Source organism: Zonotrichia albicollis, chromosome 1 (genome assembly GCF_047830755.1).
Source record: "Zonotrichia albicollis isolate bZonAlb1 chromosome 1, bZonAlb1.hap1, whole genome shotgun sequence".
Taxonomy (NCBI): domain Eukaryota; kingdom Metazoa; phylum Chordata; class Aves; order Passeriformes; family Passerellidae; genus Zonotrichia; species Zonotrichia albicollis.
Genome location: NC_133819.1, coordinates 149,598,521 through 149,622,546, shown reverse-complemented (window position 1 = coordinate 149,622,546; position 24,026 = coordinate 149,598,521). Strand labels below are relative to the sequence as shown.

Sequence of the window (24,026 nt, the reverse complement as noted above, 5' to 3'; positions counted from 1 at the left end):
CTCTTTAAATCTTAATATTTCTTCTCCTACTTTGGCTCTAGACTCCCAGTTTGTGCAGCTGCCAATACACTGAATGTGTGATTCATGGGGGTCTTCTTGGCAGATTTTTTGCAGGTCTTCCATTGACATTTTGTGACAGGGTTAGAAATTTTAATTTCATACCAGGATTAGAAAAATGGCACTTTTCTAATGAAAAAGTAGATGTAGACCAGTTTGGAAGATAAACAGAATGTATGGAATTGACCTTAGAATGATCTGTCTTCTGTTGTCTGATCTGTGTGCTGAAGGAAGAGACCAGTGATTTATTTGAATTTGACTGGCAAATGAGAATCTAACCATGTGTTTTGGACTAACTTTTCCCCATTTTATTTTTTTGTTTAGCTTGCTCTATTTTCATTAACATAGGCCGCAACCCAGAGTTGCAAGTAAAATATGTGATTATAGGCCACAGCTGTTCTCCAGTTAGAAGAAATATTTGTAAACTTGGCAGCTGCTTGAGGAGCTGCAAATGGGGGAAAGAAAACCATTTAAATTTGAGTAGATTGATTAAAAACATCACTGAGGAAATTTTCCTTTATGTGCTTTATGTCTCTCTAGGAACAGGTAATACTGAATTGTTCTATCTCTACATCTCTCCTTATACCTGCAGATTCCTTCCTTCTCTCTTTTAGGTCACTTCAGAAAAAAAATTATTAAGAGGTTGGATATGGCAAAATCTGTGCACTAGTTCCTCCCACTCTGATGAAATAAATCATCTAGCAATTAAGGTTATTTTTTCTGTAATTTCATCACTATCTGCACTCAGACATAGCAGGATCTACATGGGATCTTGTACTGGTTTTTGGCTGGGGTGGAGTTAATTTTCTTCATGGTGGCTGGTATGGGGCTGTGTTTTGGATTTGTGTTGATAATACAGAAATGTTTTTGTTATTGCTGAGCAGGGCCCACACAGAGCCAAGGCCTCTTCTGCCTTTTGTATGGCCACATTGGGGAGGAAATTTGGGATGTTGGGAACAGACACAGCCAGAACAGGAGACCCAGACTGACCAAAGGGGAATTCCAGACCATGTGACATCAAGCTCAGTGTACAAAGTGAGGGAAGGGAGGGACATTTGCAGTGATGGTGTTTTTCTTCCCAAGTAACCATTACCTGTGATGGGGCCCTGCTCTCCTGGAGATGGCAGAACTCCTGCCTGCCCATGGGAAGCAGGGAAATTTCCCTTTGTTTTGATTTGGTTGTATGCTTAGCTTTTGCTTTCCCTATTAAACTGTCATTATCTCCACCCATGAGTTTTCCAGCTTTTACCCTTCTGGTTCTCCCCCCAATCCCTCTGGTGGGAGAGTGAGTGAGCAGCTGTGTGGGGCTTGGCTACTGGCTGGGCTTACACCACGGCAAATGTGGATATACTTTGGTGACTGACCACAAACATAGGGTGTTCCATAAACTGTAGGGTAGTGGGGCTCACTGTAACCCAAGTGAGGTAAATTTTTGCACAACCCACAACAAATTAAGGTACACGTGCATATGGTGAGTATGGAGGGATCACTAACCTGGAGCTGTCATGGTCTGGTAAATCCACAGGATGCTGGTGTACCAGGCAGACATCCTTCTTCAAATATAGAAATGGAATAATTCTGCTAATGCACACTAACAAAGGAACTCTCTGAGTGTGTCTGTCTTTACTCAGATCACCTTTTTTTTTTTTTTTTTGGCTGAAGCCAAGAGGAGTATTTTTATTCTTCATCACCCCAATATTCTGTCTGCAGCAGCTGAGAGTTGCCTGTGCTTTGAAATTCCTCATCATGTGGCACTTTCTTCGGTCCATTGAGACTGGAAATCCCATGTGCCCACATAAGCCCTGCTCTGAGAGTCCCTGAAAGAACAGAAGCAGTGGTTACCCCTTGCTTTGTATCCATTGTGGGGTTCTGAGTGCTTTCATTTAAAAGCAAATACAAAGAAATTAAAAATTCTATCATTTTTACTGAATTCCACAGTATTGTTTTCAGTATGGCTCAGAAAACCTTCCTAATTTTCTTTCTTGCAGAATTGTTATCAGTTCTTTGAGGAATGAAGGATGGAGTTTTTAGAGTGACTTTTCTAGTGCTGTATCCTCAGAGCTTTCATTTTTTTAAGAACTAATTCTCATAAGTATTTCATTTTTTAAGAACAAGCCAAGCTTGTTTGTTACTGAAAAATACCTCACAGGTACCACTACCTGCACATTCAAGTTTTTCTCCACAAAACTACTGACCAAAAAAGCAAAGGGCCAGGCCATCTAAAGTGTAAAATATACAGAAAATATAGGCTAAGCCAAAGGGAAGATGACTTGGAAGCTATAGTCAGTTCCTCACTTTATCAGTAGCCTCCTCTTTTCTAGAGCTTCTCATTTCCCAAGTCCTTGTTACCTTCCTATTGTGGTCCTGGTGCTTCTCCATAAAAGGACAGCCTTGGAATTTCAGATATTCATAAAATAGATGGGTGACAATAGGATTGCATGGCATAAACAGCTACATGTGGTTTACATGTCACCACCTGATTCCCATTGTGTTGAAGCTGGGAGTGCAGCCAATCTGTGGGAATACAGAATTACTTTAATCCCTCTCAGTGGCACAACCAGGTTTGGCCTTTGTGCAAAGAATGTGATGCACTTTTATTCCTCAGGGCTCAATGCCAGCTGCCAGAGCCTTCTTGATGTCCCAGTGTGCTTCATCCCAGAGCATTTGTAGGGTGTCTGCCTGGCAGTTATTCCACTGCCCTGTGCTCTCTGCCTCTGCTCTTTTTCATATTTACACAATGCTTGCAATTTTAGATGGTCAAGCAAATGGAACAGGCTGCCCAGGGAAGTTAAGGAATCACTGTCCCTGGAAGTGTTGAAAAAACCATGCAGATGTGGTTTAGTGGTGGGCTTGGCCATGCTGAGTAAATGGCTGGACTCGACCTGGGAGGTCTTTTCCACCTTTAATGATTCTACTGGGGGTCAGCAGGACGGGCAGAAGTAGGAGCTCTTCCCACTCAGTATATTTCCAGTGGTGTTTCCCAGGGGACGTTAAACCTGTCTCTAGAGTCTGGGTTCTGGGTAGGTTTCTCCTTGGAGAAAAACTGGAAAAGCTGATGGATACTCTCCTGTCCTGCTTGAATATCTCTGTGAACACCATGCTTCAAACGTATTGACTGCTCCTAGGATTAATTTGTTCAGCTTTGCCAAGCAGCTGCTATTTCATGGCAGAAAAAAAAAAAGGCAAGAGAAGAAGCTAATTAAGTGGACCTTACGCAAACTCCTTTTACTTTGCACAGGAAACACAAATTGTTCTTCTACCTGTGTGACATATTTTGCCATGGGACAACAGTTCCTTCGAGTTATATTGACCTCTTAGAGCAAATTATTTCCCCAAAAATCATGTTTTCTATTTGATGGGTTTTCTGTCTCATTAAAGAGCCATTCCAATAGAGCAGAGCTGATTTTTACCACCAGCTGCATTGCAAATTCTGGATTGCTTCGTGAAGGTTCAGTTAGTCAGAAATGGGATTATAAAGACTTTAATTTGCAGATACAGAACAGATAATTTTCAGATACTATCTTTTGTTTACCTTTAAGTGCCAAACACACCTATAAATAAATAAGGCTGAATTTGACTCTTCCTATTGTCAAAATAGGGAACCTTGCCTGAGGAATACATCCATCTAAGTCTGCTAGACTAGACTTATGGAGAAAAAGTCAGAAATAAGATTGCTAATGGTAGAATTTGGCCTGAATTTATCTACATATTTAGGTAGTCCTTATGTGTATGTAGACAACTTGGAAATATATGCATCAACTTCTTAGCCAATTTAATGCTCTTGCAAAAGGATTTTTTTTGTGCTAGTGAGTTACAAAATGGGGAAAAAACTCCCAGTCTTTTGTCCTAATGAGAGTAGCTAGAGAGAAAAAAATTCCTACATTTGAATTTTTCCAAAATTTTTCATGTCAATGTCCATGCCATTTATTTCAGTTAAAGAAAAAAAATGGCATTGGGGACTTGGCATTGTAGTAAATTTGCCAGGCCAAACTTTAGGTTCTTATGCCTTGGAATATGGCAACAGGAGTGTGTCTCAAGGAAGAAATGCTTTGAATACATTTTTATGACAAGGGTAGTCTCTAATCTTTTTCTTAGAAAACTTTTGGTTCTGGATGGTAATTGCAAAAAGGAAGGGAAGGAAAGCACTGGGATAGAAAACTGAAAGTGAACCTGTTCAAATATGGGCAAGTGACAGGTGGCTGAGCACAGCATTGTTACAGTGAGGGTGAAAAGCTGGACTCAGTTCTCCAGAGATGACAACTGCACGGTCTAAAGAACACAGATATACCACAGAATGATATGGCACTTGATATGGGGTATTTCTTCCATTGGTGCTGTAGGGTGAAGAAGGCTTTCCTGGCTTTCCTGGACTGAAAGGGGACAAAGGAGAAAAAGTAAGTCCAAGTCTTTATTAACTATACTCTGAAAAGTTTAGGAGTTTATAAAGCTGCAGTGGAAGTCTAATGAAAACTGATCCTACTCTAAGTCTTTTGTTTTACCTCTGTATTAGATTTTGTTTCATTTTGTATAAGCAAGGTGCTCAGAAAATTATATTGTAATGTTGTACTGTTTTTTATCAATGTGCAACCACACAATTAAGTTTTAAAATTTTATTGATGATGCTCAGCCACATTTGACAAATGTGTGGAGAGCTCAAAGGCATGAGTTTTGACTAAACTTTGTAAAACTCAAAAATACTTAAATGTAATAGAACAGGAGCTCAGTGCTTATACACACAGGAACAGTAGAGTTTCTTCAATATGAGACACAGAAGGCCAAAGATTACTATGCCTTTACTTGCACTGAACATAAATAACTTTTAGACTGTGGTGGCCTTTAGCTGCTTACTGTGTCATCATCTTAAAAAACCCAAAAATTAAATCCGGTCACTGAGATAATTCTGTTGACTAGTATTGACTTTGGACACATTTGTTGGAAATCCCTTAATCAAATCCTAGTTTGCACGAGGAATTTTAGGAAATTAAACTTTTTCCACCTCTTATAAAACAGCAAATGTTCCAGATCACAGGCAAGATGCCTCTCCAAGTAACACACAACAAACCAGCCCTGTACAATCACAGCCTGCAGTGCCCATGTAATTTCACACTTGAGCCTTTTTTTATAACACACGTAAGGCAAAACTGCTGCTGTGCCTAGAAGTGAAAACACTAAGCCAGTTCCTCACTGTGTTGACCTGTCTGTTGTTTGTTCCACTCTCCATTTGTTCTTTAAATTGCCAGCTGCAGGCAGAAAACTTGCTTTTTCTCCACATTAGCTGCTGATCCTGTTAGCTGGGAAGCTGCCAATCTCAGCATATTTAGTTCCATTCATCCTGGTGCATAGGAAGATTTTTAAATGATAAAATTTTGAATTTAAGTGATATTTGGCTTTCTGTTTCTTTGTCTTCTACACCTTTGCATATTCACAGCTCTGGGACTCACTTCCCAGTGGCCAGGGTCATTCCTGAGGACTGCTTGAGTATATCAAGGCTTCTTTTCCATTTGCTTTTAGGCTTACCACTTATGTATATTATAGTTTTGCCTAGAGGCTTCTGAGCTTTGGGATAAATGCTGTATAATCAAGCAGGAAAAAAAAATTTCAATTTTTGAGACAATGGAATGGTGAAGAAAGAAGCTAAGAGAAGATGATATGATAATATTAAGATGACTCAGTTGTTATGTGTCTAATTAGCTCCAGAGCTTTTATATTAATTTATTCTTAACTGAGTTAAGTGGACTAGAGTGCCTAGTTCCTCATTAGCAGCTCATCAATCACCCCTAGTGTATTAATGTCAGCAGCAGCTCCTCCAGGAACTGTAAATAATAAATGTTTGTGTTGAAATGTTTCTCCTCATTTCTTATTCTTCTCTAGACGTGCTGCTCGTGTCAGTGCTCTTGCAGTGGGTGTTAATGCTGTGCTGATGATAACTCTGTTGTTGTTACAGGGTTCCCTGGGCTCACCTGGCCCCCCTGGGAGGGATGGAGCAAAAGGAGATGCTGTAAGCCTTTTTGTTCCTCCCATGTAATCCTGCTTTTCAGTGCGAGGCAGGCAGTGGGCATCAATCTCCCCGAACTGGAACCCGTCTGGGGGATTTGGGTGGCCATTTTAGGAGCAGCAGAAACAAATGGCAGGAGGTTAATAGCCCCAAAACTCTCTCTCACATGTCTGCAGCCCAGGCAGGTGTCCTATGGATTAACCATGGCTGGAGGCTCCAGGGCAGCTCTGTTGTCATTCATTAGGGAGGGAGAGGGAGCAGCCTGTGGTTTGGGACCTGCTGGTAAAGAGCTGCAGCTGCAGAGCCTGGCCACGAGTTTTATGGCTGGCAAGGAGGCCTTGGCTAGCAGAGTCAGCAAAGGGACCATGCTGCTCTCCACAGCAGGAGAAATTGGAGTCTTGGTCACAGAAGAAAATACCTCAAGTCCTCCTGTGCACTGATAAACCCTAAGAGAAGAGGAGGAGGGCATGGTTAGTTCAAGGAAGGATGCAGTGTACCAAATACTACCTGTGAGAGGACTACAGTTGAAGCACAAAAACACAAATATGTTTTTCAGTATCTCATAGAAGTGTGCTTTAGAGCCTTACATTTTTTCCCTTGCTTGATCACCATCCCTTAGAATTATCTTCAACCTAATGTTGAGCCTTCGCCATGTCATTCACTTTGTGGCAGTCACTTGGTGGCAACTGAAGGAGCTTGGGAAAGGATTCTCTGGAAGGCAGATATACACAAAAGGAGAGACACAAAGCAAAAAAGTTCTTTTCCTTACATCCTGTTTCTTCTTTGTTCCACAATTGTCCGACTTTGGAAAAACTGTGACAATTTTTCAATATTGCTTCCAGAACTGATGCAGTTTCATCACATCACACATGGCATGGGATTGGACAGTTTTGTACAAGCAGAATTCCTTATAAGATGTATTAATGCACTGCAAGGTGACAATTCAAGAACAAATGCATTATGCTGACTCCAAGGAATCCATCTTTGCACACTATAATCAGTGCAAGCTGTTCACAACTTAGGGAACTCATTTTTTACTATTTGGTTGTGTTTTGAGAGTAGATAAAGAGCTGCTCCGGTTTTCTTTCTGCTTTCATTTTTGTGAGGAAAACACACTGCAAACTTTCAGATCTCTGTGTAATAACACTCAGGACCATCAATATTTCTAACTGCATGCACTGACTAGTTTGAGCTATCCTAGCATTTATATATAAAATATTTGTGTTTACCAGTGATATTTCTGTTACTGGCAGGGTGAACGAGGACATCCAGGAGCCTTTGGACTGCCTGGGCCACCAGGTCCAAAGGTAAGCTTTCCTTTCTTCTTTGCATGGGCAGGCATATTTTTTTCACTGATTTTTTATGTTTAGATGGCTTGAATTACTCATTGTCGATGGCATTTGATATTCTCACTGATTAATTAAGACACTCAAAATGCTCATTTTCATCAGGAGTCTGCTAAGGTATCAGCAATTATGCAAAGTGTGTAAGAAAAAAAAAATAACTTTTGTTCAATCAACAGTGTAGCTGGAGAAGGTGAAGAAACCATGTTTTGGGACACATAAGCCTTGTGTCATATCTTCTGTAGCTTTTCCAACTCTCACTAAGATGCAGATGAGAATTATTACCCCTACTCTATGACTTGAAAAAAAGATCATGTAGAGATCCTATCCTGAATGTTTCTGTATATTTTGAGCAGTGCCTAAGTAATCCAGAACTTGAGCCAGAGCTTATATCACTGGATTTGCTTCAAACAAGGTGCTTCTGAATGCAGATCTGGTGGGACTTAGCTGAGCATCAGAAATGCAAATTTTGAAGCAGCAATTCTTTAACCTCCTCTCAAATCTCAGCTCTCCTTGCCTTGTTCCCTGGTTATTGAGTGGATAAATACCCTCAAGTGGTTTCAGCCTTGTTATAACACAAAAAGTAGATGGTGACAAGTATGATTTTGGGGGTATAATGCACAGCAAGTTCAGCTCATCTTGTTAAAAGGTGCTGCAAGGACAACAATTCGATTGCCTGAATTAACTTCACTCAGTTCTGTTCCTGTACAAGCCAAGACCTTTGAATATCTCATCTTTCTGGAAGAGCCATTTCTAGTCACCTAAATCTCACACTGAGTTCACTGATGCCATTATCCTCAAATAGGAGTTTAGTATCTCAGCACCTTTCTGGGTGTAGCCTTGACTGTCCCTTGGCTCTGTCTGAGAGGACTTGATGAAGCAGGTCATACACAGGTCCTCTGTGTTCCTCAGCTATGCAGAGCCCTGTCTGCAAAAGGTGATTTTGCATAGAGGGAAATTCACTCTCTCCCAAAGTCCCATCAGGAGAGTATCATAACTCATGAGGACTTTGTAGATTGGCAGAAATACGTGGCAGCCATCTCAGGGTTCTCTGTGGAAACCACACTGGCTTCAGCAGGGGATAAATGACACATGCAAAGCAGGGCTGGGCTGAGCTGAGTGGAGGCACACTGAATATTTTGCCCTTAGTAGGATTTGGATCTTGGATGAAATGAACTGAATTTATCATTCACAAATGCTTTTTATCTGAATCTCTCCTATCAAGTAAATAAATACATATTTTCTCTCTGTCCTGCATGTCTCATGTAGTGGAGTTACAAACAGCAGGCTATATGATGCTCTTCGTGGTAAGAATTTCCTCACATTTGCTTTGCAAAGCTTTTACAAACCAAGCTAAACTGAGGCACCTACATTTTCCTCCAAGTGGACTTGATCCTGCTCCATATTTCCCCCCAGGTCCTTCAGGAACATCCAGTTCAGCCAAATAATGAGGCAATGCAGAATAGAAGGAGTTCAGATCTATGCGCTGGGCAGAACAGGTGCTGGTGGGGCTGGATCTAAAGATATCTGACTGGACAGTGCCATGTGCTCCCAGGGAAGACATGACCTTGGCCAACCCCAGCCTCTCACAGTGCCTAAATATAAAATTATTGTGTGTTTTCACAGAGACTTTCATTTACCTCAATGAAGCATTGGCTGTGAGCAGTGTCCTTGAGCTGGATTCTGGTCTGAGCTATTTTAAGAAATAACACTGAGTTGCTGACAGGGCTTTAAAATCTAAACCAGGAATCCACATTACTCCTCAGTGTAAAGCCTGAGCACCTCATCAATGTGGGACAAGGTGTATAAGGATGGGTGGAGTTGGCAATTAGAGAGGTCACATCTCCAAATACTGGTGTAATGATTATTTAGAGGGTTTTTGCCAGATCACTTATTTTTGGCACCAATACAGCAGCTCTGGGCTCTACCCCAGGCTCCATGGAGAGCAACGCTGCAGTTTGTCTGGTTGGCTGGGCTGTGATCCTCCTGTCTCAATCCATCTTCATTAGCATTGAGCCAGACAAGCCCAGTGTGTGCTCAGCAATGATACCTGTGCCCCAGGAAATACAGCCCCTTGTTTATCTCCTTGGCTGAGGAGCCTTTTGCTTCAGTGGGAATTGCCAGCACTTTCTTTTAAGGAGTTGTCTTGTACTTTTTACAGACCTCATTAATTGTGTGTAGCTTCCAGTAGCACAGATAAGAGTCCTCCAGACTTCTGGTAATGGAATTTCAGCCAAAGAGTTACAGAAATGGTCATTGAGCCCATTAGGGTTCATGTGTAGGTTACAGGGATGAAATGGCCTTCGTATGTAATCTATGGTTTTACTGGTTTTGTTTCTCAGTGGTGTCTCTGAGGCAGATTGTTCCTAGCTCAGTGTCTTCAGCATAAAACTGAAGGGTCTGAAGTTGGTTTTTTCTTTATCATCAAACTTGGAGGGTAAACTTCTTTGTTCCCCAAGAAGGATGTGTGATCTTGCTGGCTACCAGCTGGACACAAAGAAGAGTTATCAAAGTCAGCCTTGTGATGAAGTGCTGGAGCTTCTGTTTACAGATGTCATGGTAATCTGAGATGGCAAGAAATATTCACTGGTCAGTGGGGAAAACTCCCACATAAATATGTGGGACCTCACAGGTTAATTTAAATGGAATAAGTGAGTCCAGAGAAAAAGGGTCAGATCTCAGATTGTTCACTGTACGATGTTAAAGCAGAGAAATAAAGTTTGGATTTTTGAGATCAGACCCTTTAGCCTGCAATATCCTGCAGCAAATATTCAACCTTTTCCTTCGTTTTTCCCCACTGTATCTCTAATAAAAGGATAAAGAGGTTTTTTGTGGTTGTCATTGCTGTGGCACAGACATAGCTATAGCATTCCCATCTGAACTGACAGTTATCTGCACTTAATAGAAAAAGCAGAGGGAGAGGGGGAAAAAAAATCAATCCTTTGAAATAAAAAGTATTAGGTAAGAGTTTCATTTTGACAAATTTCCTTCTTGCTTGCTCAAGCTGTCGAAGGTCTCACGCTTCTCTGGTTTACCAGACATGATCTCAGCACAGGCCTTGAGTGGGTTCAGCACATCTCATCCAGACAAACCCAGTTTCTCTATAACTTCTGCTGAGTGTTACAACCACGTTTTATGTAACAGGACTGAGTTAGATTCCTGCAATTTGGATGACTTGGAGCAGGACTGTTTCTCTTGGGGTTTTGCCTAGACTCTGGTAGCAGTATTTCTCGGCAGGCTGAAGGAGAGATTTAGGTACATGCCTGCTATCAGAGGACTTGCAATGCTTCCTGACCTTGAAGAGGTCTGATCCCAGAGCTATCTTTGCTTGTGCTTGAACTCTACTCTTGTTAACCTGCACTGGGGAAAAAAAAAGCCTCAATTCTGCTTCTAATTAATTGCAAACATGTCTCGCATTTTAATTTCATTATCTTTTAATATCAAGCTTCTATTAATACAAAATCTAGTAATTATTTTAAAATGATTTAGTAATAATATGTCTATCTGTTTTGAAGCTATATCCATTACAGCCACCCAGTTAGTGTTAGACAGGAGTTAAACAGATGAGAGTGGTGGGAAGGGAAGTGATGTAAGTAAGAAAATAATCAGTCAAACAGGTGATATAGGATGTCAAACCAATTCTCTAGGTCACTTGCCAGGCTCAGGCTGTCTCCATGGGACAGTTCTGAGGGCTGAGCCTGTTCACCTGGGGATCCAGATAATTTTCAGGCATTGCAAGACACATAAAGGCACACTGTGAGTACTCTCCATTACAGTGTACCTTCTCCAGGGTGAGTCAGTGCACAACCAGCTGAAAGACTGATGAAATGTACCTGATCCTCTTGCATTTTTTCTTATCAGTAAAAATAAACATTAGAAAATTTAGTTCTGATCTGCTTCTTTGCATTTACTCTTCAAAACATATAGCATTTTGATGACTGTGGTTGCTTTGCAGCATTGTATGCTTTTGCTTTGTTCCATTAACACTGGGTTCAGGAGCACCAACATGTGTTGTGTGCAACAGCTGACTTTGCCAAACTTTCTGAAATAATCTGTAGAGGAACTTGTATGGGACAGTTTGCCTTTGTAGGTTAAGTCTGAAAGCAGATGTCTGTTGCTAATGTCTGAGGGGACAGAGGAAAATACTGCAGTGTCAGTTTGGGTACATAGTTGGAAAATAAGACATGACTCCTGTATTAGCACTGAGAGAGTCAAGAAGCCTTTATGTGAGCCTGGAAGAGCAACTTGATTTCTGACCAACTAATTTTATTCTTGGTCTTTTGTGTGAAAGAGTTTCTGGCGGTTTACTGTATCTCAATTCCTTGCCAGGGATCCGAGGGAAAACAGGGTCCTCCAGGCATCAAAGGCTACGTAGGAGCACCGGTAAGTCATGGCTCTTGTTCAATTTCAAATGCTCCAGAAATTTTCTCTACTTTTTCAGTGTGTTCTGCCCATATATATTTTTTTATTATTAAGCAGTCTATAGTCTTTCTGACCAGTTATCTGCAATAAGTCCAAGTGGTGAAATCATCTTGACTTCACTGAGTTTCTTCTGTCTTCTTTAAATGAGAACAGACCTGTAGCCAGTAGAGAGGTGTCAGAAGAAATGACTTGATTACTGAGATAACAGTTGCTGATTTTGTGATGCTCCCACTGTAATGCAATTGCTTTGGTCTATGATGATGCACCATTTATATGATGCTTTAAAACTTCATCAGAACACCAAGAAAAAATACCACCTCTCAGCAAGTTTCCAGTCATAGTTTCAAACCTCTCAGAAAAGAGACTTTGGGCTCAGGGGACAAATCTGCATTGCATGGACAGACAGCAAGACCAAAATAAATTAGATTCTACCCACTTAGCACCTCTGTCTTGTGGTCCCAGCTTGGTAAGCAGCCTTTAAGCTGGTGTTGCAAAGGTTGACTGGATTTTCTGAGATTTGCTGACCCAGATGGGGACCACCTCCCCCAGGCTAGGGGATGAAAGGATTGTGAGCTGCCCTGCCAAGAAGTATTGGGGTGCTGGTGGATGAAAAGCTGGACATGAGCTGACAGTGTGCACTCAGAGCCCAGAGGCACCATGGGCAGCAGGTGAGGGAAATGATTCTGCTCCTCTGCTCTGCTGCATCCATCACTGGGGTCCCAGCACAGGAAAGATGGATGGAACTCTGAGAGCAGGTCCAGAACTGGGCCATGGAAGTGGCAGGAAGGCTGTAGCACCTCTCCTGTGAGATAAGGCTGAGAGTTGAGGTTGCTCAGTCTAGAGAAGACTCTGAGGAGACCTTAATGTGGCCTTTCAATATTTAAAAGATGCTAAACTTTTTAATAAGACCTGTTTTGATAGGACAAGGGATAATCGTTTTAAAGTAAAAGGGGTGAGACTTAGATTGGATATAAGGCAGCAGGTTTTTACTAGGAGGATGGTGAGACTCTGGAACAGTTTGTCTAGTCAGATGGTGGATGCCCCGTTCTTGGAAACATTCAAGGCCAGCTTGGACTGGGCTCTGAGCAACCTGCCCTAGTATAAAATAGCCCTGCCCATTTAGATGATTATCTAAATCAACTTGAGGGCCAAATATACTCAGACATGGAGGTCTCATGAGCTTCAAGTTAAGACTCCACTATAGTGTAAGTAAACTGAAGTTTAAATTATTACAGCAAGAAGCACTATAGGCTTTGGCAGTTTTAGAGAGGTCACTACTGTCTGAGCATATTTGTCTCTCTATAGCTATTAGCTGATAGCTCAGTTTCTACAATAAAGATAAAATACAAGGTATTTGCTGAGCTAAGGAAAGGTGAAATCCTTTTGTACCCATTGAGTCAATTGTCTGTGCTAGTGCCACATCAAACTGAGCTCCAGCAATGTTCCTGGTGTAGCTGGGAGGAGATGAATTATGCAGTCCTGAGGAACACTGGCATTGCATCCACAGCACAAAAATGTGCTGGGCCCCCAGGACAGAGCGCATCTAACCTCTGCCAGTTCTCAAATCTACCTGCTGTCTTTCTGGCTACCACATCCAAACCCACCAGGAACGGGAATTCTTGCTTGTTTGTGTGATAGGTTTTCTCATCAGTATTGTCCTTTACCAAAGTTCTCATTGTTTACAAGAAACTTGAAAAATGCAGAGCATTGGTTGTTTTCCAGACCATCTGCAGCTGTGGTGTGTTCCCTGTCCCTCCACTCTGCTGTTGGCAGGAGGGTCGTGTGTCTGCAGGCAATATAATATTACAGATGTTCTTGGGCTCACAAGCAGTCCCTGCTCTGTGAGTCTGCTTAGATCATGCCTGCAGCCAACTTTGAGGACTGGCAACACAGAAAATGTCCTTGAGGTTCACTTGAATTGATTGTGCAGATGTGCACACTGGTTTGGTGACTAATTAGAGGAGATAACTATGCCTCTACTTGGATTTAACTTTATAATCTTTGTTTATTTTTATTTTTAGGGTCTACAAGGAGAAAGAGGAGAAAAGGGTACACGAGGAGACAAGGTATTTCTGCTGCATGGTAGGAAAATCCAGGCCTTTCCTTTGCCCATTAGGTGAGGTGGACTACCAGGCCAGCAGCTCTGGAGAGGGATGAAGTTTCCTCATGCACTGCACTTCCAAGTGCTCCCCACCTCCCATGGGTGTGCAGGAGGGTTTTTGGGATCTGTGCAGTGTACTAAGCACACATTTAGGGACTTAGTGTGTGTGTGTAGCTAGGGATGGAGGAGGGGAGTGAAGGTTGCCAGTGTGGAGATATGAAGGGGTCTTCACATTGTGTGCACAACCTGAGAGTTGAGGATGGTCACTGACTGCCACTGACCATGTCTGCATCTAGAATTTTCCCATCTCATTCCAGTTTTTCACATCAAACATCCTATGTTTCTTTTTTCTCCCATTCCCATAAACTCACTAGTAGTAAGTACCAGGTAATTTGTATTATGCCAAGGCTTCAACCAAATGGAATTGCTTCCCGGTTCCATGTTCTCTCCTGACTGTGAAGAGCTGCTTCACAGAGTACAGGTCACTCTGGGTTTTGAACCATTTTTGTGGCTCAAGGAAAAGACCAAATGCTCATTATAGCTGGAATGGGCATTTAAAAGGAGATCTGGGCAAGCACAAAGCCTTAGTTATTTCAGTTTGCTCATTGTGTTCAGAGAGACCTCAGATGTGCACCCACTTCTGCTGTAGACCTGCCTGGCAGTGCTCAGGGTCCCTCAAAAATGTTCTGTCTTGCTTATGACTCAAGCCAGTCTCAACCTTTCTGCTGTTTATGATAAAGTAGCCATGATGATATTTTGTATTACCTATCCTTATTATTGCAGCTAGAGCAAATGGCTGGATTGTACTTTATTTCTGTCATGCTTCTCCTTCAGCCCTTTGCAGAACTACATAGGTGTTCTGTGTCTAGCCAGTGCCTCTGCTGCTTTTCCAGAGGCAACATTGTCTAATCTGCTGGAATATTTGGCTCCTGGAAGAAAATCCATCTTTCTGACATCACTGTGATGGGAGAGGAAGCTGGAGCTGTGTGTGGGCAGGCAACTGACTAAGCAGAGGAAGATCAGAGTGGGGAAGAAATGAATTTGGTTTTGTTTCATTAGAAGGATCTGCACAATTAGAGATGCCCCCCATCCTTTTTTTTTTTTTTTTCTTCCCTGAAGCAGCCAAATCTCTGCTACAACAATTGTGCTTCATTTTCCCAGGTTTTAATGATGGTCTCAGTGCACCCACTGCCAGTGCTTTAACTTTTACCAGTCAGTACTACTGTGAAAACAGTGGGCGTAAATTCAGTGGGCCAAATATTTTCTTGTCTGCTCTTCAGTCTGTAACCTCAATACTGACACCTACGCAACCTGTGCTTCTTGGTGCCTGAAGAGAAAAGGGGTTATAATATCAGAGGGAGAACTAGTTCATGCACAGAGTATTGTTTTATCAAGTCTTCTCCCTTACTACCAAAAAAGCCCTAACTATCCCATCCATCTTGCTGCATTATTCACATATCCTGGGACCTCACATGTAAATGTTGAAGTTTTATAGTGAGGTTCCCAAATCCAGCAGCTACACCAGGTTTAGGAAAAGCACTGCACCATATAAGGGTTATCCCATGCCCTTTTGCATCCAATGAGCCCATTGTAGACCCCAGGACAGACTCCAGACAGGTAATTCTGATGCACTGCCCTTCTATCAGGAGCCATATCTGTATGTGATACTTGGCACTCTAATTTAGGCACGTCCAGCAGTTCAGTGTGACAAAGGGCATTGCTTTTGTTGCATAAGCCTGTGTCCATCCTGCAAAGCCTGTCTGTTTTATTGAGAAGGGATTGTGTGAGAAGGCAGCAGGACTGGTCTGTGGCTGTGAGATCCCTCTGCAGTGGGGTTTTTTTCTCCTCCAGCCTTTCCAGGGCCCTACAGACTCCTGGGCAATCATTTTTCCAACAAATCATTAAATTTTCTAAATGGTAGAGGTCAGAGAGCAGCACTGAAGTTTTGGCAGAACTGTTATTTCCCCTAGTTGCTTGTGAATCTTCACCATTTTGTTCTACTGGTTTAAAGAAGAAAAAAACAGTAGAAAGAAATGGAAACAGAAGAAAGAAATGGAATCTTAAAATGAGAATTTGAGAATGAAACTTTAATGTGTTTGCTCTTTCTATTGGGAGAAAAGTACCTTTCACTGAGTAGCCTTATTTAAAGAATGGAAAAATAATAAAAAATATTTATAATGACAGATTTTTCTGAAGAAACAGCAGAAAACACAATTGTTTGGAGTGTTTTCAAATAGCTTTTTTTGTATTTGCTTGTATAAATAATACATTCGCCTTTTCCAGCCCCCATTGGTAGAAGTAAGAACATTGACACTTTTCTGTTTTGGCAGCTAAAGCAGCGTGTGTGAAGTACTCATTGCTGCAGTGTATTGATGTTAAAAATTCTCCTGGGAACACACTGCACATTTTGTCAGCAATATACCAAGCTGTTGCTTGCTGAAAGTCTTAAATTCAGGATATTTGTAGTTCAGGCAGTACAAAGGAAAGCATTAATGTGGAAGCTATACCTCCACAGCAAGTGGATCTGGGTGTCCGATATTGGTTTTCAGCGGCTTTTCTGAGGATATGGGTCTCTCTAATTTCATTCTTCGAATACATAATTTGAAATAACATTTATGTGCAAGACTGATTGGCTTTCTAAGGAGGAAAAATAAGTAGTGTTAGTAAATCCATTTCTGACTGGGCAAATCAATGTAGTTTACAAAAGAAGCTAATTAAATCCAATGCCGTAAGCGCGGGTTTGCAGGTGATCTAACAGTGTAGTGATCTAAGAGAGTAACAGTGATCTAAGAGAGTTTAAGATATAAAAAACCACTAAAAAATAGCATAAAACTATTAGTTTTCTGTCACTGCTTGTACCTGTAGAATTTGTTTTCACATGCACATTCATGTTCACATTGGCACTGTTGTGTGTTTGATAGTTTATATTCAGTTGGAAGTGAAGGATCCAAACAAAATCTGTGTTTCATTTTTCAGAGATTTAACGACTTTAGAGAGTACAACTCCCTGTTTCTAGGAGTTTTTAAACTAAAGAGATTGAATGGTCAAAGGCCACAATCAGTAGGAGAAAAGTGAAGTTCGGCAGAAGTATGTAATTGATCCAGTTATCTCTATCAAGAACCTTGATTATAAAATATGATGTTGAACTTGAATATGGAAGAACAGTACAGATCAGGGTCAGAATTCAAAATTAATAAACACAATCCCCCAAAGCAGAAGATGGTATTGAGAAGGGGCAGCTGCAGGATGTTTCACACTCATAGAACAACAAATTGCAGTTATGGACTGGGAACAACTGATCAAGGAGCTGTCTTGTGGAAGGGGGTTTGGTGTAAAGTAAACATTGTCCTGTGATTTAAACAGAAAAATAGTCTATAAAACATGAAATATATTCCTGCTCAAAGTTAGCCTCAGGTGTATTGAGTTTCAGGCACCTAGCTACAATAAAGATGTGCAAAAATTGGACACTGCAGAAAGGGGAGCAATAAAAATGATCAGAGAACTGACAAACATGCCCATGAAGAAAAGTTGAAATCATTATGGTTGTTTAGTCTAGAGAAAATTGAAAGGGGAGTTTTGTAAATCTTCAAATACATAACAGGTCATTGCAAAGATGAAGGAAACACTGTCCTCTGTGGGAGGTTAGGGAAAGACTTACTAGTCTAGAACTAGTCAGCAAAAAAAAAAAAAATCAGGTGTAGGTTCAGGGGGGAAAAAAAAGATGTCTTCAAGCAATAAAGTGGTGAAATCCATTGCATATGGACTTTGTGGACTGTCCAGCTCTGGAGACATATAGAAACAAATTAATTGTTCCCCCAGGTTACAGAAAGGAAAGGTGAAAAATGAAAGATTTTTCATTACTGGGTAAAACCGACCTATTGCTGGATTGCTTTATTAGTTTTCTAGGAGCTGTTCTGGGCTGACATTCTCCTGGAGCACATTGTCCAGTTTACACAAACTCACCTCAACAGGCAGAGGAAGGATGCCAACATGGAAAGCTAGCACACACCTGCTTTTGGTTGCAGCAACTTTTCATGGTAGAGATGTAGGAATTTCAGCTATTTTCTCTATGGAACTGGCTGGATTTCCTCTCTTATTCATTACTGTTGGAGCAGATAGTATGGGCATCACCTTCAGGGCAGTGACCTAAACAGCACAAATTTAAATTATAGTTGTTCTTTCTCTTCTTTTTCCAGGGAGACAGAGGCCTGGATGGATTCCCTGGAAAGCCAGGTCTGGAGGGGAAACAGGTATGTGGCAAATAGTCAAAAACTGGAAGTGTTTCTTTGGAAAGAGTGGTAGTTGACCTTAAAACTGAGACTTATCCTGGGTGATTGCTGAATCATGGCAGTACCCAATTATGTCCCTGTTCTGAGGATCTTTGGTACAGTTTTCTTTTTTTTGTTTGTTTGCTTTTAGAATTAAACTAGAATGCAACTTACACTCACAGGAAATGCCTGTCCTTTAAACATGACAGTCTAAATGTTTGTCTTAATTTTCATTAAATACATAAGAAAGCACTCAAAAGAATTCAGTTGTTTAAGCCCACAACAGGAAAGGAAGAGAACTGAATTTAATATATTGGGTTTGTTTTCAATAAAAAAATTGCTTGAAACTATTTATATTTTTAGAACAAAAATAGAAAATGGCCTAGAAGATCAGTACATTTCTGCTGATCAGTCACACACTGCTTTGTCTAAAATCACTATCTGTAGATTCCACAAGACTGTTTTCATTACCCAGGGAATGATACCTAATGAGAAGCATCCTTTTCTTCCAAGGACCTTCTGGTCCAAATAGCAAAGGACAAAATAGGAAGCAGAGGACAGAAGTGATTTGCCAAAAGCCATGCAGCTAATCACTGCCACCCTTGAGCCTGATACCTCCAGGGTGCAGCATCTGCATCCTGCTCTGTTCCTCAGCTGCAGTTTGCCTTGTACCAAGAAGTGTGTGTCTAGTTAGTGTTTATCACTATCCTTGCAAGATGGAAATGTTTTCCAGTGTTACAGATGGACAAAGAACTGGTTTATACTTGCAGCAAATGTAGATGAAGTAGGAAAATGCAGAGGGATGTCAAAATGGATCTTTTTTGTTTAGTACTTCAAAGGAACAATTTCTCCAAGTGAAACCCTGTTTTCTGAAATTGGGTTTTCTGAAGCATTTCTTCCTTTTTCATGTCTGGACACTTAGAAGGGGAAAAATCTTCATGCCTGAATTTTATACTAAATTTTGTGTTTGATGCTGATATACTCACTGAACTGCAATTCTTCTGAACCAGCTGAAATTGGATTGGTGTTATTAGGGTTGCTGTGGCATCTCCATTGTTATTCTCTCTCCTCTCTGTGCAGCAGTCGAAGCAGCCTCATGTGTTTTGTTAGTTTCTGCCCAGTGTAACAGGACATCACTGTTTGTGCTGCCAATACCTGCAGCCTTATGTTTCTCCTGCACTTTAGAAACAAAGACTTTTCTCTCAATTTTACCTCTTTATAGGGCCCTCCTGGCAGCCCTGGCCCTCCTGGTGCTAGTGGAACCAAAGGAGACAAGGTAAATTGGGATGGGATGCATAAAGTGGATTTAGAAACACATTTGTTAATTCTTCTTGGGCCCTCAGTGCTGGAAATATCAGGGCTGTTGGACTAATATTTATCTTGTTTGTAGATAACAAAAGTTTATATATTTTTAAATATTTCACTTTTCTGACATGGCTTCAGTCTGAAATGGGTGTGAGTGTTAAAATATATCTGTTTATGACTCTCTTAGTTTAATGCTGATAGTGAGAATAGAAGGAAATTGATTGTATTGTGGGTCAGGAATCTTTCTCATCTAAGAAATGTGGGTAGAAATGTCAGTATGTTTGTGTAGAAACTGTTTTTCTCACCCAGGAGATGTGGAATTGACTCAGAAAGTGACAACAAAATGCCTCTGAGCCTCCTACCTGCAAAATAATTATTCACTTCTCTTAGCAGCAATTTTGACCTTGTTATTTTTCAGAGTTGTTCAAATATTCAGGGCAGCCTTATGTTTCCCTCTCTGTTAGAGATGATGCTGTGGTTCTGGTATTTCCGACCCAGGACTGGAAAGGCATGGCCAGTTCTGGATTTCCTTCTCTTTTTCTCCTCTGGATTAAGTCAGTGACCCATGTCCAAGAATTCAGAGATTGGAAGCAATTCCCACTATTTTCTTCCTGCAGTAGTGATCCAGTCTTGATCACTTCATTCATATTTCTGAACCAGCTGTAACTGGTGCTTCCAGAAGATGTTTGTCTCCTTGGTGTGCTATTTTCAGAGTGGCTGGTGTGTATCTTTTCACTACTTCACACATAACATGAGCTCTTTTTGGAATAGGCCTGTTTGGATGGGGGCCTGGGCAACCTGATCTACTGGGTGGCATGACAGCTTGAGGCACAGGGGTGGAACCAGATATTTTGGATTGATGGGCCAAGGCCAATGGTATCAGGTTCAACAATCAGGTTCAACAAAGCAAAGTTCTGGGTTGTACACTTTGGCCACAACAAAGTCCTGCAGTGCCCCAGGCTGTGGCAGAGTGGCTGGAAAGCTGCCCAGTTGGAAAGGCCCTGGGAGTGCTGCCTGACAATGGCCAAACATGAGCCAGCAAGTGCCTAGATGAGCAAGAAGGCCAGTGGTCTCTAAGAATTCTGTGTCAGCACTGGTGTGGCCAGCAGGACCAGGGTGGTGATTGTCCCTCTGTGCTGGGCACTGGGGAGGCCACACTTCAAGTGCTCTATGCAGATGTGTGGCCCTGTTGAGACTGAGATTAGTGAGAGATGCCTCTGCCCAAATTAAGGTGCCAGTGAGACCACCTACCAAAGTTAACAGGGATTTTATTTAACAGTAAATGGGAGGAAGAGAGGTAGAAAGGAATACAGAAGAGGAGGGTGAGAAGGGAAGTGGAGGCAGAAGGGGTTGGGAAAGAGATGAAGCAGAAGACAGTCCAAGAAGACACTTGGTTCCAGTGGTGTCACGTCAGTCTTTCCTTACCATGTGCTTGGGGACTCTATGGTTCTTGTGGAGGGTTCATACCTTTCTCCAGTCCTTATTGTGGGTATCCAGGGAGGCGTTCTGCTATTTGCCTTGTGAAAGGAGGATGCCTTCCTTTGCCTGCAATGCTGAGGCCCACAATGCATTTCTCAGCTCTGAATGCAGCCTTGGGAGCAGGGTGGGGATGCAGCCCCCGCCAAGGCAGACCAGGCCTAAAGTCAAATTCTTTTGAGTTTTACAAGGCAGTGCCTTCCTCAGTCGGCTCTCCCTGACCATGTTGCCTTGCTTATTTCTTGTGGATGCCGCACTGGGGCTGGCAGGAGCTACCTTAGCAAGTGATTGCCTAAGGGTGAGCACTCATCTTTGGCTATCGACCTGCTGCAGGCCCCGGGCTCACTCCTCCGGCTGCCCCCTGAGGCAGCTGAAGGAGAAAAGGCCACGCAGAGCCCGCCGGGCCCTCTTGGCCATGGAGCGCCATGGCCGTGGGGCCGGGGGCTTTGGGACGGCTGCGCTGCCAGCGGGGCAAGCAGGAACGCTGCGTGCCAGGGGCTGGGCAGGCACCGGGCAAGCTCCTGTCGGCGGCTCATCCCCGCAGGGCTTTTCCTGGGGAGGGGCGGCCCGGCCACACCCAGCCTCCATGCCTGCTTTGTCAGCCTCGTCCGAGGGATCGGCAGTCACGACACAAACCGCAGACATATTTATGTCCTTGGGCAGTGCCGTAGGAAGATGCTCACTGTGCCCGTCGTCGCAGGGATCGCTGTCCAGGGGAGAGAAGCTGCTGGCTCTGCTCCCTCCTCTTGCAGTGGGAGGGACAACTCGCTCTCTGGCTCACTGTCCGCTCTCCTGCACTGTCTCTGTCAAGGAGCTCTTCTTCCTCCCACTTTACCAGCAGCTGGTCCAGCCGAGTGTCCATGGACAGCACATCCTTGTTGTTAAAAAGAGACCACAGCTCTTCAAACAGGTTGGGAGGCACGAGCTGTGTGTAGGTTTTGGTCTCTCTTGTAGAGTCTATGGTCCAGCTGCAAAAGCTATGCTGGCCCGAGGGACTTTCTGCATCCAGAGAGGAGAGGATGTCTTCCTCCAACTTCTCCAGCTCCTCTGCCTCGACATTCAGAAGATGCTTTGAAGCATCGTCAGGCCCAGTGCACATTAGCTGGCCACATGCAGTTTGCTCGGGCAGCTGATGAGTTTCCCTGTCCTCACAGGGACTTCCAGATGAGGGAGAAGCTGAGAAGTCTGAGCATTCCTCAGGCAAAAGCCCATTGTGCCCCTCGTCCCAGGGGCCTTGGTCCAGAGCAGAAGTTCTTGCCTCTCCCTCTTTCTCTTTCAAGAGGGCAAGGAATGTGCACTGAGGATTGCTGTCCCTGTCTCCTGCAGCCTCTGTTTCTGGGAGTTCTTCCTCCTCCCACTTTTCCTCTGGCTCTTTTGGAAAACTGTCCCAGGGCTGCAAGTTGTCAGACACAGGCTGCTGCTCTGCCAACTGGGCAGGAGACAGGAGCTCAGAAGAGTTTCCAGTCTCTTCTGTGGAATCTTTGGTCGAGCCAAGAGCACTGGGCATCACCTGGGACTCTACATTTGCCTCTTGGAAGACATTTGAATGCTCCTGGGTCCAGGTGGACTTGGTGGACCTGTCTTCACACAGCCACGGGGCAAGGCCTCTGAATTGCCACTCTGCTCTTCCTGCACCTCAGTGAGCTGCTCCATCTCGGTGTGGTTCCAGGTGGTTCCAGGCAGGCTTGGTCCCTGTGCAGAGCAGCGTGCCACCTGCCCATTGCAGGGGTGGCAGGCGATGGCCCTGCCTTGCTGGTGACCCTTGCCAGAGCCTTTCAGCTGAGCTGTCTGGGGACGGTGTTTCCCAGGCCCCATAAGCAGCCCGAGTGCCCCATGGAGAAGGTGGCACTAGGTCTCGGTGGGTACTGCCTACAGGGCCTGTGCACCATGCTCTGCCTCTGGGAGAAGACCCAGAGGCTGCTGGGGCTGCTGGCAGAGGGGGCAGCTTGATCCGTGCCGAGGCTGCTCTTGGCATGTGCTCTTGGAACGGAGGTGACCCAGTCAATGGAGGGCCGTGGAGAGGCGGCAAGTCTGACACGGACAATCTTGGTGGCCGTGTGACTGTGCCACTGAGGGGCACTGAGTGCCCTCTTTCCAGACTGCCCTCCTGTGTGTAATGTCCTGGGAGGCTCCCTGAGGTGACTGGTCTGGGGAGCAGTTTGTCCCCATGGAGGGGCGTGATAGCTGTCCAAGTGACCTGCAGAGCTGCTTGTGGCTGCCTGTGAGTCACCTGTGGGAAGCAGGAGGAGGTGGTTGATGAAGGCAGCTGTCTCCATCAACATAGTTGCAAACACAGCCCTGGCCCTAAGGGCAGCGCTGACCATGGCAGCCAGGCCAGGCTGGCTTCCCAGCTCGCTCGCTGTCTCTGGGCCATTCCCTCACCCAGGCCATCCAGGCACCGGCTCCTGCCCAGAGCAAGGCCTGGAGCCAGGCCTGGCTGCCGCTCTCTGCCCCCAGCCCTCCCCCAGATCCCACTGCAGCCTTTCCCTCCATTCCCGTCCCTCACCTTTGGCCGCTTGGACAGCAGCAACTGCCCCTCATGGGACTGGCTGTGGGCGTTTGCCTCGTGTCTCTTGGACATCTTGGCAGTGCTCTGACAAACACTGGCCAAGGGCACCCAAGAGAGCTGCTTCCTCCTGAGGAGCTGCTGCCTTGTGAGAGAACTGCTGCCTCTTCAGAGAGCTTCTCTACTGAGAGTGACAACACGAGGGGTTTGGCCCTATAAAAGTTCTCTGCATTTCCACATGGACCTGTGTCACAATGGCCTCTGGGCACGATGGAACCGCAGGTCACGAAGGCCTGGTGGGCATGGCTGCCCCTTGTCTCAGAGGCCTGGGGGTTTCCATCGAGATGTCGCTTTCTTAGGCCTTTGCCCCTCTACTTTGACTACACTTGCTTGTGTCCCAGTGATTTGCAGCACTCCTTTGTCTCCCCCCCGAGTTTGTCTTCCAAACATCCCCAGAGAAGCCGTGTGCCCTGCCAAACTGCTTTTCCCACCCAGCCCACCATGTGTTCCACCCCTTGGCCCCACCTCATGTGGAAAGATAATGAGGAAGGCA

At 43.7% G+C, this 24,026-nt stretch overlaps 1 protein-coding gene across 1 annotated transcript in view; it reads left to right on the top strand.

Annotated features, from left to right (window-relative positions):
- The window catches only part of COL22A1 (collagen type XXII alpha 1 chain), a 228,500-nt gene that overhangs the window by 110,896 nt on the left and 93,578 nt on the right, over positions 1-24,026 (top strand). The window contains exons 13-19 of the mRNA XM_026790395.2: positions 4,398-4,451; positions 6,002-6,055; positions 7,306-7,359; positions 11,725-11,778; positions 13,839-13,883; positions 18,115-18,168; positions 19,409-19,462. Coding sequence (XP_026646196.2) covers positions 4,398-4,451; positions 6,002-6,055; positions 7,306-7,359; positions 11,725-11,778; positions 13,839-13,883; positions 18,115-18,168; positions 19,409-19,462 — 369 coding nt within the window. The remainder of the gene's footprint in view (positions 1-4,397; positions 4,452-6,001; positions 6,056-7,305; positions 7,360-11,724; positions 11,779-13,838; positions 13,884-18,114; positions 18,169-19,408; positions 19,463-24,026) is intronic.